Here is a 14,979-nt window from a genome sequence, read left to right as displayed (position 1 = left end):
CACACACACACACACACACACACACACACACACACACACACACACACCAAAAGACCTCCCAACACAAACAGAAAACCTAGCTTTACTTAAAAAGGAAACTAGCCAGGTCTATAGTATAGATGAAGTGAGGGCTTGCTAGTTGAGGGGAGACTGGGCAATTTAGTGAGATGCCATCTCAGTAAGTAAACAGAATAAAATATTTAAGATCCTATATATAGAAGAACATACAGAGCATGAGTTTAAAGCTCAAAGAATTTTTATACGTTGTGTAATCTGTACCCAGATCTAGAAACTAAATGTTAATCTTGAAATTTCCCTTTATGCACTCTTGCAGCTGTACCCCCTAAGGTAAATGATTTCCCTGTCTTTCAGTGCTCATGTATACCACTCATGCACATTATTAAAACTTTTAAAAATTATTGTGTGTTTGTGAATGATGGTGGGAACTTCATACCATGTGTGCATGTGGGGAGCAGACAACATTGTTGAGTCAGTTTTCTCTTTCCACCTTTATACGGACTCCAGGGGTTGGACTTAGGTTGCCAGGCTGTGTGACAGGCACCTTCACGGGCATGCCTGTCTCACTGGCTGAAATACCAGTTTTGAGAAAAGAACATTTCTTAAGGAGAAAAACAAGATATGGCCCTTTCTCCCTGACTTTATTCAATGATCATTTTGTGTTTAAGAACTCACATTGTATGTAATTATATTTATTCTTGTTACTTACTAGTGTATGAATCTTATCACTGAAAAATTATCTGTTTAGGGTATTATAAATAAAACAAATTTGTTCAAAACATGAATTAGTACTGTTTGGTTACTAGTGTTACCCTGATTTTCCATGTAACTTGAGAAAAAGACTATTATTAATCAAATAAGCTGAGAAATAACTCAGAGTTTGTCATATTGTGGTGTAGGTTTTACATATTTCTTAATTGTATTGACATATAGGGACTGACTTTTTATTTCTTACTTTTACAAAGATATCCACTTCTTTCTGTCATCCATGAGTAAATGTATAAATTGAGGCCCAAATATAAAGGGTTTATGCTCTCTGAACACAAGAGCCCTGTACACAGGGTCAGCCAGATAGAACTTGATGGTGCGAACAAACGCTTTACACTGAATTGCATTGTGATTCACTGTATCAGAGTAGTTTAAATTGGTAACTAGGTTTTGTAATAAAGCTTCATATTTAAGGCAAATTTTTATTTCTATTTATTACTGTATATACTTTTTGAAAGGTGAAGAAGACAATACTGTTTCCCCGAAAGAACAATTCAACATTGTGGAGACCCAAGAAGAGACAGTGAAGAAAGACTGCAGGGAGTTATTTTTGGAAGGTGATAATCACCTAATGGAAGAGGCACAGCAACCAAATGTAAAAGATAAACTTTCAATATCATTATGTTAAGGTGAAATATGACACGAGTTAGTACTGGTTTCATTATTTTTACACAGAACATAATTATCAATGTAATGGAATTTTTACTTTTTTCACTGAGAAGTCACTATTACTAAAATAATGCCTAGGTTAAAATAGTTCTAAGCCTATTATCTGGGAATAACAAAGATTTACTTTGGTATGAGTATTTTATACTACATATATTTCATTATATTATTTCTTAATTGTATTTTTAAAATGCAGAGATTATGTGCATACTTATTTAAAAAACAAAGAAAATAATTATTTACATGAACTAGCAAGGTGGCTCAGTTGGAAGGGTGCTTGCTGGCAAGTGACGATCTGAGTTTGATCTCTGGAGCCACATGGTGGAAGAAGAGAACTTGTAACTCTGAAAAATTATCTTAGGACTTTCACAAGCACACACTTGTCACATTTGTGAACCCCCACACACAAAATATTAAAAATAAAATAATTACTTCTAGTAGTAACATTTTCCTCAAGCTCAGTGTTTAAGTTTGTAGGAGAAAAATCCTAACTGCTACTGTAATCAGACAAGATTTTTTTCCTTATACTTTGGACATATATGGAAATAATGGATTTTAGGTTTACATAGTCAATAAAAAGCTTTGAAAATAAAAATCTTAATCATATGTAAGTATATATATTATATGTAATCGGCCTTCTGATGCTAAGAAGCCATGTTTAAAGTTGTCTTGAAGTGGCACTTAACTAAGAGAAGAAATAGAAGGCAAAATGAAAAAATATTTGAGAAAACTACTACAGAAAAGATGGCTAAGTGTTGTTAGTGTTTAGTCTTAAGCATTCTTTCTTTGACATAGATTTAAAAATATGTGCGCTCACAAATATAACATACAATAGTTAATAAACCTTTTAAAATACTTTTATAGTGACTATATAGTGAAATGATAATATTTTAGATGTATTGGTTTGAATAAAATATATGGTTTAAGTTCACTGAAAAAAATCAGTAAAAGGTAAAGTTATTTTTTCTGCTATGTTCAGATTGACCAGGAAGTGTTACTGGACCTGATGTTAGTAGAAGATCATGACTCATTAATAGAAAAGATGAGCAACTGGAATTTTCAGATTTTTGAGCTTGTTGAAAAGATGGGAGAAAAATCAGGAACGATTCTCAGTCAGGTTTGTTTTCATATTACTATAATTTTTTTCAAACATTTATAAAAGCAAAATCTAAGTCATGATACTGGTTTAAGTGCAAACTCAGAAATGGCATCGTCATTAAATTTAACTTTCAGGTAGCCCTTAAAACATATACTTAAATTATACATGATATACATATATGTTCTATAGTGTATGCTATTGTAAATATAAATATATTTTACATACATAAATATATCTTAAAATCATTGATTTATCTATATTAATGAGATTTAAGTTAGGCTAAAATAGTAATAAAGATTTACTTATTTTGATTCTTGAGGTTTGAAAGGACCTGAAAAATGATTTAGTTCTAATTACTAAATGTAAGCTTCATTCTTTTTTTTTTTTTTTTAACATCGCTATCTATCTATGACTTTGGGTGAATAGTTCATCTCGTCAATGAACCAAAAGTCAGAGTTGTACCTAATCAGTCTACTTAACAGTTGACCTTCCTAAAATATGATTCTCATTAATTCCTTTAATATCTGCAAACTATAAAACATAAAGGGACAGCATATAGCAGGCATAGAAGGCCCGTCCACTGAATTCTCTTTTTTTAAATCATGTATTTAATTTTTTAATTTTATGTGCATTAGTGTGAAGGTGTCAGATCCCTTGGAATTGGGGTTACAGACAGTTGTGAGCTGCCATGTGTCAGGTCCTCTGGAAAAGCAGGCAGTGCTCTTAACAACTGAGCCATCCATCCATCCCCTCACTGAATTCTTTAGGACCAAAAATATGATGAATAAATTTTTTGGACTTCTTTTAAATTTTTAAGCACTTAAGAACAAAGTAACATTTGTAGGGTTTTTTTTTTTTTTTTGTTTTTGTTTTTTGTTTTGTTTTGTAAATTTAGAATAAAAAGCTAAAGTGAGATCAAGAAAAAAAATTTAGATTTGGACATGATACGTTTGATAAAATTTCTTTGGTTTTCATAGACCTTAGAGTGATACCTTATTATTTGGAAAAAAAAATAATTCTTGAAATGCTTATAATGAACTTAAAGAAATATACTGAGAGACTTGGAGAGATGGCTCAGCAAGTAAGAGCACTTGATCTTCTTCCCAAGGGCTTGCGTTTGGATCCCAGTACCAATGTCAGGTGGCTCAAAGTTCCCTGTATTATCAGTTCCAGGGGCTCCAACAACCTCTTCTGTACTATACAGGAACCTACACACATGTGGCACCCCTCTTCACAAACATAAATAAAATAAAAATAAAAATAAATGTGGTGGGCCTGGTGCCATACTCTGTCATCCCAGTTACTTGAGAAACTGAGGCAAGAGGATCTGAAGTCAAGACTAACCTAGACAACTAAAATAAGACTCTACCCTAAAAACCAAGAAGGTCTGCTACCATAACTCAGTGAATAGAGTTCTTGCCTAGCCTGTGGGAGGACCGGGGTTCAATCCCAGTACCACAAGAAAAATAAAGTATATGCATGATCATATTTCTAAATATATTACAAACAGCTACAGAGAGACAGTTTGACTTTTAAATTTTACTTCCTTTTATTTTACAATTAGGTTATGTATACTTTATTTCAAGATACTGGTTTATTGGAAACATTTAAAATTCCCACTCAAGAATTTATGAACTATTTTCGTGCATTAGAAAATGGCTACCGAGACATTCCTTGTGAGTATTGGCATACCTGGTTACGTTTTAATAACTTGTCTTTCTCTTCAGATAAGCCCTGAAATATTTTTAGAAATGCACATTTGAGAAAGTTTTAAATAGATATTTTAAAAGAAGAATATTTATATACTATTACCTGGTGTTAACTGACTTAATTTTGATGTATGTCCTCCAAACCTCCCTCTTACAAAATTTTCATAAAGTGGATCATAATATTGATACCTACCTATAATCTGGTTTCTTCACTTAAATGTTGTATGTGTGTGTGTGTTTGCATGTATGTGTATATGTATGTGTCCCGAGGTGTACACATGCAAACATGCATGTGTAGGACAGACTAAGTGAGGGCTACATTCTCGTGGAGCTCACCAAGTAGGCCAGGCTGGCCAGCTAGTGAGTCCCAAGGACTTTCCTGTCTCTGCCCCAGCACTTGGTTTACAAGTATTGTAAAGCAGGGCCTAGTTTTTTGTTGTTGTTTTGGTTTTGTTTTTAAAATATGAATTCTGGGGCTCAAACTCAGGTCTTTGTGGTTGCAAAGGAAACATTTTACTGACTGAACCATTTCTTTAGTCCAGTATACATCTTGTATATCAATTATTCATGTGCCTTGTATTTTTAAGTTTTCATGAATATTAAGTCAACAATTTTAAAAATTGTTCATTTAAAATTATTTAAAATTTACTCATAATTTTCTATTTTAAGTTTCTATTTCACGCTCTGACATCTGGAATTATTTAAAATTTTTAATACTGCGTATAGTTTGAATTCAATATTAAGAAAATGGTTTTCTACGTGGTAGACCTTTCTGTAGTTTCCCTCCATATGAACACATACAGAATGAATTTTCCTAAATTAGCATAATAACACTGCTTCATAGTTTAAAGTGAGTTAGTCAAGCTTTAGTTTCCATTTAATCTTCATAGGGAACCTAAGAGGTGAGTACTTCTCACTTTTTTATGATCAAAAACATAAGCATTCAGGGTATATAACTGTTCAGTGAGCAAAACTATCTATGTCTGTGCACACACATGTATGTATACAGGTGGACATGCCTGTTGTGCACACAGAAAGACTTGAGGATGACTTTGACTGGTCTCTTACTGAACCTGTGTCTATGCTGGAGACCAGGCATGTTCCTTCTATCCTCTGTCTCAGCCTTTCCCCTGCTCCTCCCACCCCGTTCCCCAGCTCCCCGCCACACCACCCCAAATGCTGGGATTACAGTGCAAATACAGTTATGCCCAGCTTTTCACTTTGGTACTGGGATCTGAAATCAGATCTTCATTCTTATACAGGAAATGCTTTTACCCACTGGGTCATCTTTCCTGTCCCTCATACTACTCTATTGTGTCTCCTTAATCTAGATACCACGTTACATAAGCCACAAAATAGAAATCTCAATAATTTTTTTCAATACCTTTCAATTTTCTTTGTCTTCCCTGTGTGTTCTTTGGGCCTTTACTATGTTTTTGCATTTTATCTAAAACCTTTTAAAAGAACACCTTTTGGAGTGCCTGTTCCCTCCAGGTCTTTCTGTCTCTCCCTTCTTTCATAAGATTCCCTGCACTCTGCAAAAAGTTTGGCTATGATTCTCAGCATATGTTTTGATACCCTCCTGGGTAGAGTCTTTCAGAGGCCCTTTGTGATAGGCTTCTGTCCTGTTCCCTGTTTTCTCCCTCTTCCAATGTCCATCCCGTTTGCCTTTCTGAATGAAGATTGAGCATCTTTCCCAGGGTCCTCCTTCTTGCCTAGCTTCCTTAGGTGTACAGATTTTAGTATGATTATCCTATATTATATGTCTAATATCCACTTATAAGTGATTAAATACCATGAGTATCCCTCTGCTTTTGGGATGATTATTTCTAGATCCCATCATTTGCCTGCAAATTTCATGATTTCTTCAGAGCCAAAAAATCTGAGCACAGGGGTCTTTTCTGAGACTGATACTCCAAACAAGGACTATGCATGGAGAAAACTTAGAACCCCTGCACAGAAGTAGCCCGTGGCAACTAAGTGTCCAAGATGGTTCCCCAATAATAGGAACAGGGACCGTCTCTGACATGAACTCATGGGCTGGCTCTTTGATCACCTCCACCTGAGGGGGGAACAGCCTTACCAGTCCACAGTGGAAGACAATGAAGCCAGTCCTTTGAGACCTGATAGACTAGGGTCAGATGGAAGGGGAGGAGGACCTCCTCTGTCAGTGGACTGGGGGAGGGGCATAGGGAAGAAGAGGGAGGGAGGTGGCATTGGGAGGGGAGGGAGAAGGGGGCTACAGCTGGGATACAAAGTGAATAAACTGTAATTTAAAAAAAACACTTTTTAATATACCAGAACATCTTTAAAATAAAACAAAATATAAATGTGGGAAATAACTTACTTGTTGGGACATAGTATAGCTAGAAAAAACTTTCACTTTTCAAATGTCTTAAGCTAAACCTATCAGAATGATGCTATAATAAAGTATTTTGGTGACTTTAGATCACAATCGTATACATGCCACAGATGTCCTGCATGCTGTTTGGTATTTGACTACACGACCAATTCCTGGCTTACAGCAGATCCACAATAACCATGGAACAGGAACCGAAGCAGGTACCTCCTCCTAGAAATCTTTCTTTTACTTATTTGATTAGAAATAATAAATCAAGTTATTTTCTATAGTGTCTCTAAACAATTTTTTTAAGTAAACTCTGGTACATGTAAAAGATTGTGTAAGTTACAGTGTTTAACATGACATAAAAATTGTAAATCTGTTACCATGTGAAGAACTAGACTATGATCCAGAACTACTGTATGTAACATATTTTCTGCCTTTCCATTCTACTTAGATAGCGGCTATCTTGGATATTTCGATAATTTTTGTTTCAGGTCTTTTAGGTATTTTTAAAATAAACAGTGATATCAAACCAAAGGAACACATTTAAAAATCTCACAGAAGTATTTAAGTAATAATTAAAAACAGGTGCAAGCTCAACAAGAGAGGACCTAGACCCCTGGCTCAGATGTAGCCCATAGACAGCTCAGTCTCCATGTGTTCCCTAAGTAAAAGGAGAAGAGACGGTCTCTGACATGAACTCAGTTGCCTGCCCCTTGAACACTTCTCCCTGGTGGGACGAGCTAGCCAGCCCACAGAGGAAGAAGATCCAGGCAGTCCTGATGGGATCTGATAGACTAGAGTCAGACAGTGAGGGAGGAGGACTTCCCCTATCAGTGATTGGACTAGGGAGGAGAGAGGGAGGGTGGGATCAGGAGGAGATGAGGGAGGAGGCTACAACTGGGATACAAAATGAATAAATTGTAAATAAGAATAACAACAACAACAACAACAACAATAATAATAATTTTTTAAAAGCAGGTACAAGCATTGTAAATTATGCTCCAAAAACTTAATCCTTTCCCTCATCATCAGTGTCACTCTTTAAATAAGCTTCATGTATTAAAAGGTTCCTTTGTCTCTTATTGGAACTTAGAAACATGAACTACTCTAGTAAAACAGATCTACAGAGTAGAGTTTGTATGGAGACAGTTTCCCATTCTGTAGTGGACTTTCATTTTACTTGTAACACTGGAGAAGTAATGCTGAGTAGCTACTGTTGACGAGGAAGTAATGAATGAGTGCTAAAGAGATAGGTCAGCAGTTAAGAGCTCTTGCTGTTTTTCCGAAAGAACCGAGGTTCATTTCCAGTGTTCCTGGTGGGTGACTCACAATCCAGCTTAAAGGGGTCTTTTGATCTCTTTGACCTCGGCAATCATTGCACTCACTAGTGCCTATGTGTGCGCGAGCACGCGTGTACACACTCTTAAATAAAGCAATGAATATTCTAGATGCTCAGTAGGGGTAAGTACTGATGAGAGAGGGAGAGAGAGCAACTGACTGACCGAGAGAGGCAGAAACAGACAGGTAAAGGGGGAGAGGAGGGATCATCCCTTTATTCCTGAGATTTTCTAGGCAGTTAGGGGTCTAAGCCCTATTGAAATTTCCCCTGCAAAATGGTGGATAGCTGAGGAATTTGAAAATCTGTACGTAGAGGAACCTTTGAGTTCTAATGGCAAATTTACCACATTTGAATACCACCTGCCCTCTCACCTCGTCCCAATCCTTTAACACTAAGGCTGTGGATTTTATGTGATACCCAGAGTATGGAAGTCATATGAAATGTTTTCCCCTTGTGTAAGTTGCATTTCGAGATGCCCACCCAAGCTAGAAGTGCTCATGCTATCTTTTATGGAGCCTTTATAGATCACTGAATGGGAATTTTGGTGTATAAATCCATAAGTTTTTAGATAAAATCAAGCTGTCTTCCTCAAATAGCTATTCTTTTGGTAAAAGTTCCTAGATTATTACTATATTCTGGTGCATTTTGAAAACTAGGTTATTGCATGATGTACTCATAATGGTCAGTAACCATAAACATTAAAGTATTTTTCTGGACTCTCCAGTCCATTTCATTTATCTGTGTTTATTTCTGTAATAGTACCATGTATCTTTATCACTCGAGCTGTGCACTAAGCTTTAAAGTTAGGAACATGAGTCCTCCAGTGTTATTCCTTTTTTCCCTTGGGGTAATTTTAGCCATTCAGTCTCTTATATGTATATTAATTATATATGTATTATATATATGTATAATTATATGTTAGATTTATATTAATTGTATACTCTGTTTATATTTTTATGTTTGAAAAGCCAGTCTGGATTTTGATATATATGTAGCGTTGAATCTGAAGAACAATTTGCAAAACACTGCCATGTTAATGTTAAGTTGCTATAAAATTTGTATGTACTGCTGTATCAAGAACCTACTGTCTAAGTTCTAAGTAATTACTGAGTTTTAATTTTGTTTTGTTTTTTTAGGTATTTGCTGTTGTTTGTTTTTGTTTTGAGAAAGTGTCTTATGCACCCGGATAGTCCTTGAATTCCCAAGTACTGGCGTTTATGTGCTTCATCACTAACTAATTTTTTAGTTTAATAAGGATTTATTTTGCCATTTTTGATTTTTAAAATTTGGTTTATAACTTAAGGGAGATTCTATAATGGGTATAACACAAGGAAATGTTCAAGATATTGACTTGATATTAATAATTAAAGAGTTTTTAAAAGCAGTTGCCTACATAATATATGTCCATATATTCAACTGTTTTGTTTCATAATTGTCTTAAGGAGTGTTAGAGTATAGTTTTCTAAAACTCAATATACATTGAAAGCATAAACAGTATAAAAATAATGAATACTTTAGCATTAAGGTTATGTTAAAAATTCTTGCAGAAACAAATATTGACTTAAATTATGATTAGGAAATCATTTGGACTTTGACAAAGCATTATTTCTATCTGATGAACACAATCAAAGATAGCTTGTATCTCTTTTATCTTTGGTTTTATAAACTGTCTACTATAATGTCTTTTACTTTTTGTAATTTCTTCCAATTCCCTTAACAGCAGTAACAGCTTGACCATTTAGGCTTGGCTAATACATATGTATATGTATATTTGATGAGATATTAGGAACCAGAAGCCCAGACAGGGGAGAACACAGTGCTTCTGACAGGTGGAAGCAGAGGAGTGGTACCTGAGTAGTTCTCAGTTTTCAGGCCTTTTTGTGTTCATCCTTTTTTTTTTTTTTCTGTTCTATTGTACAGAGCCTCATGGGAGGGAAAAGAAGGGAAAGAAAAATTGTAGTCAATGCAGCACGTGAAACAGTTCTTCAGGATGAGACTTGAAAAGTAGTGTCTCTATTGAGGAGCTTATTTTGGTGGTACAATAAATTCCTACGTGTTCATAGTATTTTTATAATCAAATTTAATTCTCAAGTTTTGTCCATTTAGATTTTTTTATGACTACTATATATAATGTTTCATTTAGCATATATATGTATATATAATTTTATGTTAGTTTATTTTACATCCCTAGGGTGCCCCCTCTCTCCCCTCCTCACAGTCTCCCCACTTCCCCTTCTTTCCACTTCCCCTCTCCCTTTCCTGCAGAAAAGGGGAGCCTCCCTCCTTCCATATTAACCTTTCCCAACACATCAAGTCACATCAGGACTGAGCATGTCTTCATCCCCTGAGGCAAGGCTGCCCTGCCAGGGGGAAGTGATCTAAAAGCAGGCAATAGAGTCCATGTTAGAAACAGCCTTCTCCCCTCCCCCACTCTTCAGGCACTACTTATGAAGACTAATCTGCCTGTGGGCTACATGTGTGCAGGGGCCCTTGGTCCAGATCATGCATGCTCCTTAGTTGATGTCTCAGTCTCTCAAGGCCCCCTTGGGACTGGGTTAGTTGTCTCTGTTGGTCTTGTGGGATTCCTGTCCCCTCCAGATCCTTCCATCTTTCCCTTAACACTTTCACAGGACCCCCAGAAGATCTGCTCCATGCTTGGCTGCAAGTCCCAGCATCTGTCTCAATCAGCTGCTATTGGAGCCTCCCACAGGACAGTCAAGTTAGGCTCCTGTCTGAAAGTATAGTAGAATGTTATTATTAGTGTCAGGGGCTGGCTCTCTACTGTGGGATGGGTCTCAGGTTGTTGTTGAACTTATTATTGTTTGAACTTTCCCTCAAACATTGTTCCCTCATTATCCCTGCACTTCTTGTAGGCAGGGTAATTTTTGGATCACAGGTTTTGTCGGTGGCTTGTTGTTCCCATTTTTCTACTAGTACTACTTTGCTAGGAGGTGGTCACTTCCGTCTTCATGCCCCACCCCCATTAGGAGTTTCAACTAGAGTCACACCTATATACTCCCAGGAACCTATCCTGTCACCAGCCTCCAGCTTGACAAAGAGATGTCCATTCCCCATTCCACCCTCTCCCTTTTTGTTCCCAGCCCTCTTACCTCCCACTCCTGTTCTCCCCATATCTGATCCACACCCTTGTTTTCCTCCCCATTCCATCTCCTGTCCAGTTCCCTCTCTTTATCCACTTCTGCTGTCTATTCTATTTCCCCTTCTGAGTGACATTCCTGCACCCTCTCACTGGCCCTCCTTATTAGTTAGCTTTATAGTTCTGTGGATTGTAGTATGATTATCCTGTACTCTAGGTCTAATAATATGCTTATAAGTGAGTACATACCATGTGTGTCTTTCTGGGTCCAGGTTACTTCACTTAGGCTGATCTTTCCTAGTTCCATCCATTTGCCTGCAAATTTCATTATTTCTTTCTTTTTAATAGCTGAGTAGTATTCCGTTGTGTAAGTTTCCAATTTCTATATCCATTCCTCAGTTTGTTCAGTATATTTTGATCATATTCTTTCCCCTCCCCAAGTTTCTCCCAGATCCTCCTCATGTCCTTACCTCTAACTACTTGTTCCTTCTTTCTTTCTCTCTCTCTCTCTCTCAAAAAAAAAAAGCAGGAAAGACAATTAACAACAAAAAGAAAATCAAAACAAACTTTGAAAAAAGAAAATTAGACAAAAGGTAACAAAACAACACCTACACACACATACACACACAAACAAAAACCAAAAACCATAGCATCTGTTTTTTGCTAGTTAACTACCTTTGAGCATGGAGCCTGTCCTAGAGTGTAGTTGATATACCCACTGACACTCCACTGGAGAAAATTTATACTCCCTTTCCCAGGAGGTATCAATTACAAGTAACTTTTTGGTAATGTGTGGGACTTTGTGTCCACTTTTTTTCCTTGGTGCCAGTATTTTGTATGACTACTATATTTAGCCCTTACAAACAAATGTTTTGAAAATTACAAATTTAAAGTTTTTATGAATTGATTAGCAAGAAAGCATCATCCTAGTGTCAGGGTTTTCCAGTGTAGTGCAAAATAAACAATGGGAAACTAGACACTCTTGTTGAGTAGTTAATTTTACCCAATTAGAACTGATGCTCCTTATGGGGAAGTCTATCCTTAGCACAATTGTCAGGAAGTTACATTCTAATGTGGGTTTACTATTTATTGTCACACAGATTCAGATGGTCAACTTAGTTCTGGACAGATGGCTTACATTTCTTCAAAGAGTTGCTGTATTCCAGATGAGACCTATGGCTGCTTATCTTCAAACATTCCTGCATTAGAGTTGATGGCTTTGTATGTGGCAGCTGCCATGCATGACTATGATCACCCAGGAAGAACAAATGCGTTTCTAGTAGCTACAAATGCACCTCAGGTAGGAAAGAGTGTTTCAGAAGCTTAAGAATTATTCCATATTTTTTTATAACCCATTGTATATCCCTCTATTAGCCATCGTTTTTATAAGTTATGTTGCCAATAGACTCTTTATTGTAATTAATTGATGAAAACACATGGTGATGAATGCTAAGAGAATTTGGAAAAATCAGTTTCTTCAGCTATAAAAAAAAGAATAGTTTATGAAATAAATCATGTTTTGTAAATTCTAGAGCGTGATAGAAATATTACTGTCCTTTATCACCTTGATCAAACTCTAGTTGGATCTTTGTTCCTTCTGACTGGGTCCCTAGTATGGCTAAAAGCTATAATGGCTAAGGATATTATGTTCTTCCCATTTTTCTCCTATGATTTGTCTTAATATCTTGACTTTCAGTCCTTTAGTACTATATTAATGAATATATTAGTGTACTAACAATTATTTTTTCTTGGGCTGGCAAGATGCCTGCCTCCCTCCAAGCATGACAACCTGAGTCTCATCTTTGAGGCCCACTTGATAGAGAGAACCAATTACCACAAGCTGTCCTTAGACATCCGCATGAGTCTCTGTCCCACATAAACAATTATGTAAATACAAATGTAATAAAAAAGATATATAATAGTTTATTTTGGTACAGTATTTTACATGGAAAGAAATACAGCTGATAAACTTAAGAAATTCTTCTATGGTCATATCACAGTTTAAATAAAGTAGTATGAGTTCCCAACATGAATACTGTAACTACAATAGCTTTAATTATGAGGCCTTGAAACTAAACATGGTTTTTGGAAGAATTTAATGTGATTTGAAGTGTTTGTTTGTGTAAGAGACTGCTGCAATGTTGTTTGTTTCTAACCATATGCCTTACATAGAGACTTGTAACTGTTTCTGATGAATTCATCTGTCTTCACTTTAGCATTTGGTTTTAACCTCAGTTTTTATCTTTTTTGTCATTTGTAGCCACTTTATGTTCCTCTTTTTTACCTATCTTCTTCAAGCAGGCCAACTGTTTTAAATATAGAAGATACAGTCTTTTAATTTCAAGTTGAGGGACATGTGTGTGTGTGTGTGTATGTATGTATGTATGTATGTATGTATGTGTTAGAAATGAGAGAGAGGGATGCTTACTTTGTAAGTGTTATTTTGGAGAAACTACCTGCCCAAGGATACATATTTGCAGTACCATTCTACATATTCAGAGGCCATGCTAACCTTCACATCATGTTTGACTGGCATACTTACTTGGGGGAAAGCACTACACCTGATATCTGGAGGCTTGTGTTTGATTTCTGGTTACCTTTTTGTTCCTGAGGTATGTGAATGAAGATAAAAGTTTATCTCTCTGGGGCTGGGAGAGGGCTCACCTCTTAAAAGTATCTATGTCCAAAGCATAAGGAACTGATTAAGATTTCTAGGATTCATGTTTAAAAGCCAGATAGAGTGACATGTTCTTATAACCCAGCACTAGGCAGGGGAGGGTTATTGGGAGGGGTTCCCTGAAATTCATTAGCTACCTGCTCCATCCAAACAATGAGCTTCAGAAGGTTCACAGAGGGATTGTCACAAAATGATCAAGAAAAGACATTCACCATTAAGCTCTCGCTTCCACATGCACTTGCACACACGTGCACTTATACACATTAACAAGTATGTACAACACACCATGCCATACACAAAGTTTTGCAGTGGAACAAAAAAAATTGTTATCTTAAGGGCAAAAAGAGGTAATATATTAAAACTTTCTATAAAAAAAATTGTTACTCTGATAAAATACCTAAAGCAATGATCAATTAAAAAGGAATGGTTTATTTTGCCTCATAATTTCAGAAGTTTTAGTTTAGAAGATCAGTGTGTTACATTGCCTTTGGGCCTGTGTGGATGTAACTCATGATGAGGAATGAGTAGCAAAGCAGAACTGTTGTCTTAAGGCAAGTCATGTGAGAAAGGCAGAAGAAACTGGCACCTAACAATCCTTTCCGAGGGCATGCACAGTGACCTGAGTGCTACATTTGCCTTCTAATATTGGAGGAAGCTGCCTGGAGAGAATGAGATGCTAGTATGGGAATCAGTACTCCAGACTAAATAGTCCTCAGAATAGAAGTGCAGTAGGTAGCACTCAGCTGGGGAGCAGATGCAGCCCCGAACCCACATTCCTGGAGTTTCTTCTCATTCAGAGACTCAGTGCTAAGCATGACACCTGAGGAAAGCACTTTACAGTGCAGTTCATTTTCATATCAACAGGTGACTTGGTTTTTCCACAACCTGTTCTTATTTTTGCCCCTGTATTTGAAATTTCTAGTATAGAGATTATAAATCAATTTTGGTTTTTGCTTCCATTTTATTTTTCTTTTAGTAATTTTAGTTTGAATGGTAAAGGAATTGGGAACTTTTTATTTTACTGCCCTAGCTCTCTGAAAGTTTTTAAGGCCACTAGGTGATGGCTTCAGAAAGTACTTATTGAACATGCCATGTCTTAAAAATATTGCTGTGTGTATGGTGTGTGTCTGCTTGTGTGTGTGTGTCTGCATGTGGAGGTTAGAGGACATATTTCCGGGAGGTCGCTTTTCTGCTTCTACTTTATGCAGACTCCAGATTGCAGCAGATGGTGAGGCGTGTGTAGTGAACAGCTGTACCTG

At 36.5% G+C, this 14,979-nt stretch overlaps 1 protein-coding gene across 1 annotated transcript in view; it reads left to right on the top strand.

The window, feature by feature from the left end:
* Pde3b (phosphodiesterase 3B) overlaps window positions 1–14,979 on the top strand; it is a 141,430-nt gene that overhangs the window by 116,495 nt on the left and 9,956 nt on the right. The window contains exons 8-12 of the mRNA XM_055627471.1: window positions 1,245–1,381; window positions 2,432–2,569; window positions 4,116–4,227; window positions 6,709–6,822; window positions 12,144–12,343. Coding sequence (XP_055483446.1) covers window positions 1,245–1,381; window positions 2,432–2,569; window positions 4,116–4,227; window positions 6,709–6,822; window positions 12,144–12,343 — 701 coding nt within the window. The remainder of the gene's footprint in view (window positions 1–1,244; window positions 1,382–2,431; window positions 2,570–4,115; window positions 4,228–6,708; window positions 6,823–12,143; window positions 12,344–14,979) is intronic.

The sequence above is a fragment of the Psammomys obesus genome, unplaced genomic scaffold (assembly GCF_907164565.1).
Source record: "Psammomys obesus unplaced genomic scaffold, mPsaObe1.curated_primary_1811, whole genome shotgun sequence".
Taxonomy (NCBI): domain Eukaryota; kingdom Metazoa; phylum Chordata; class Mammalia; order Rodentia; family Muridae; genus Psammomys; species Psammomys obesus.
The sequence above is the reverse complement of the archived record's forward strand: the minus strand, read 5'-3'. Positions and strand labels throughout refer to the sequence as shown.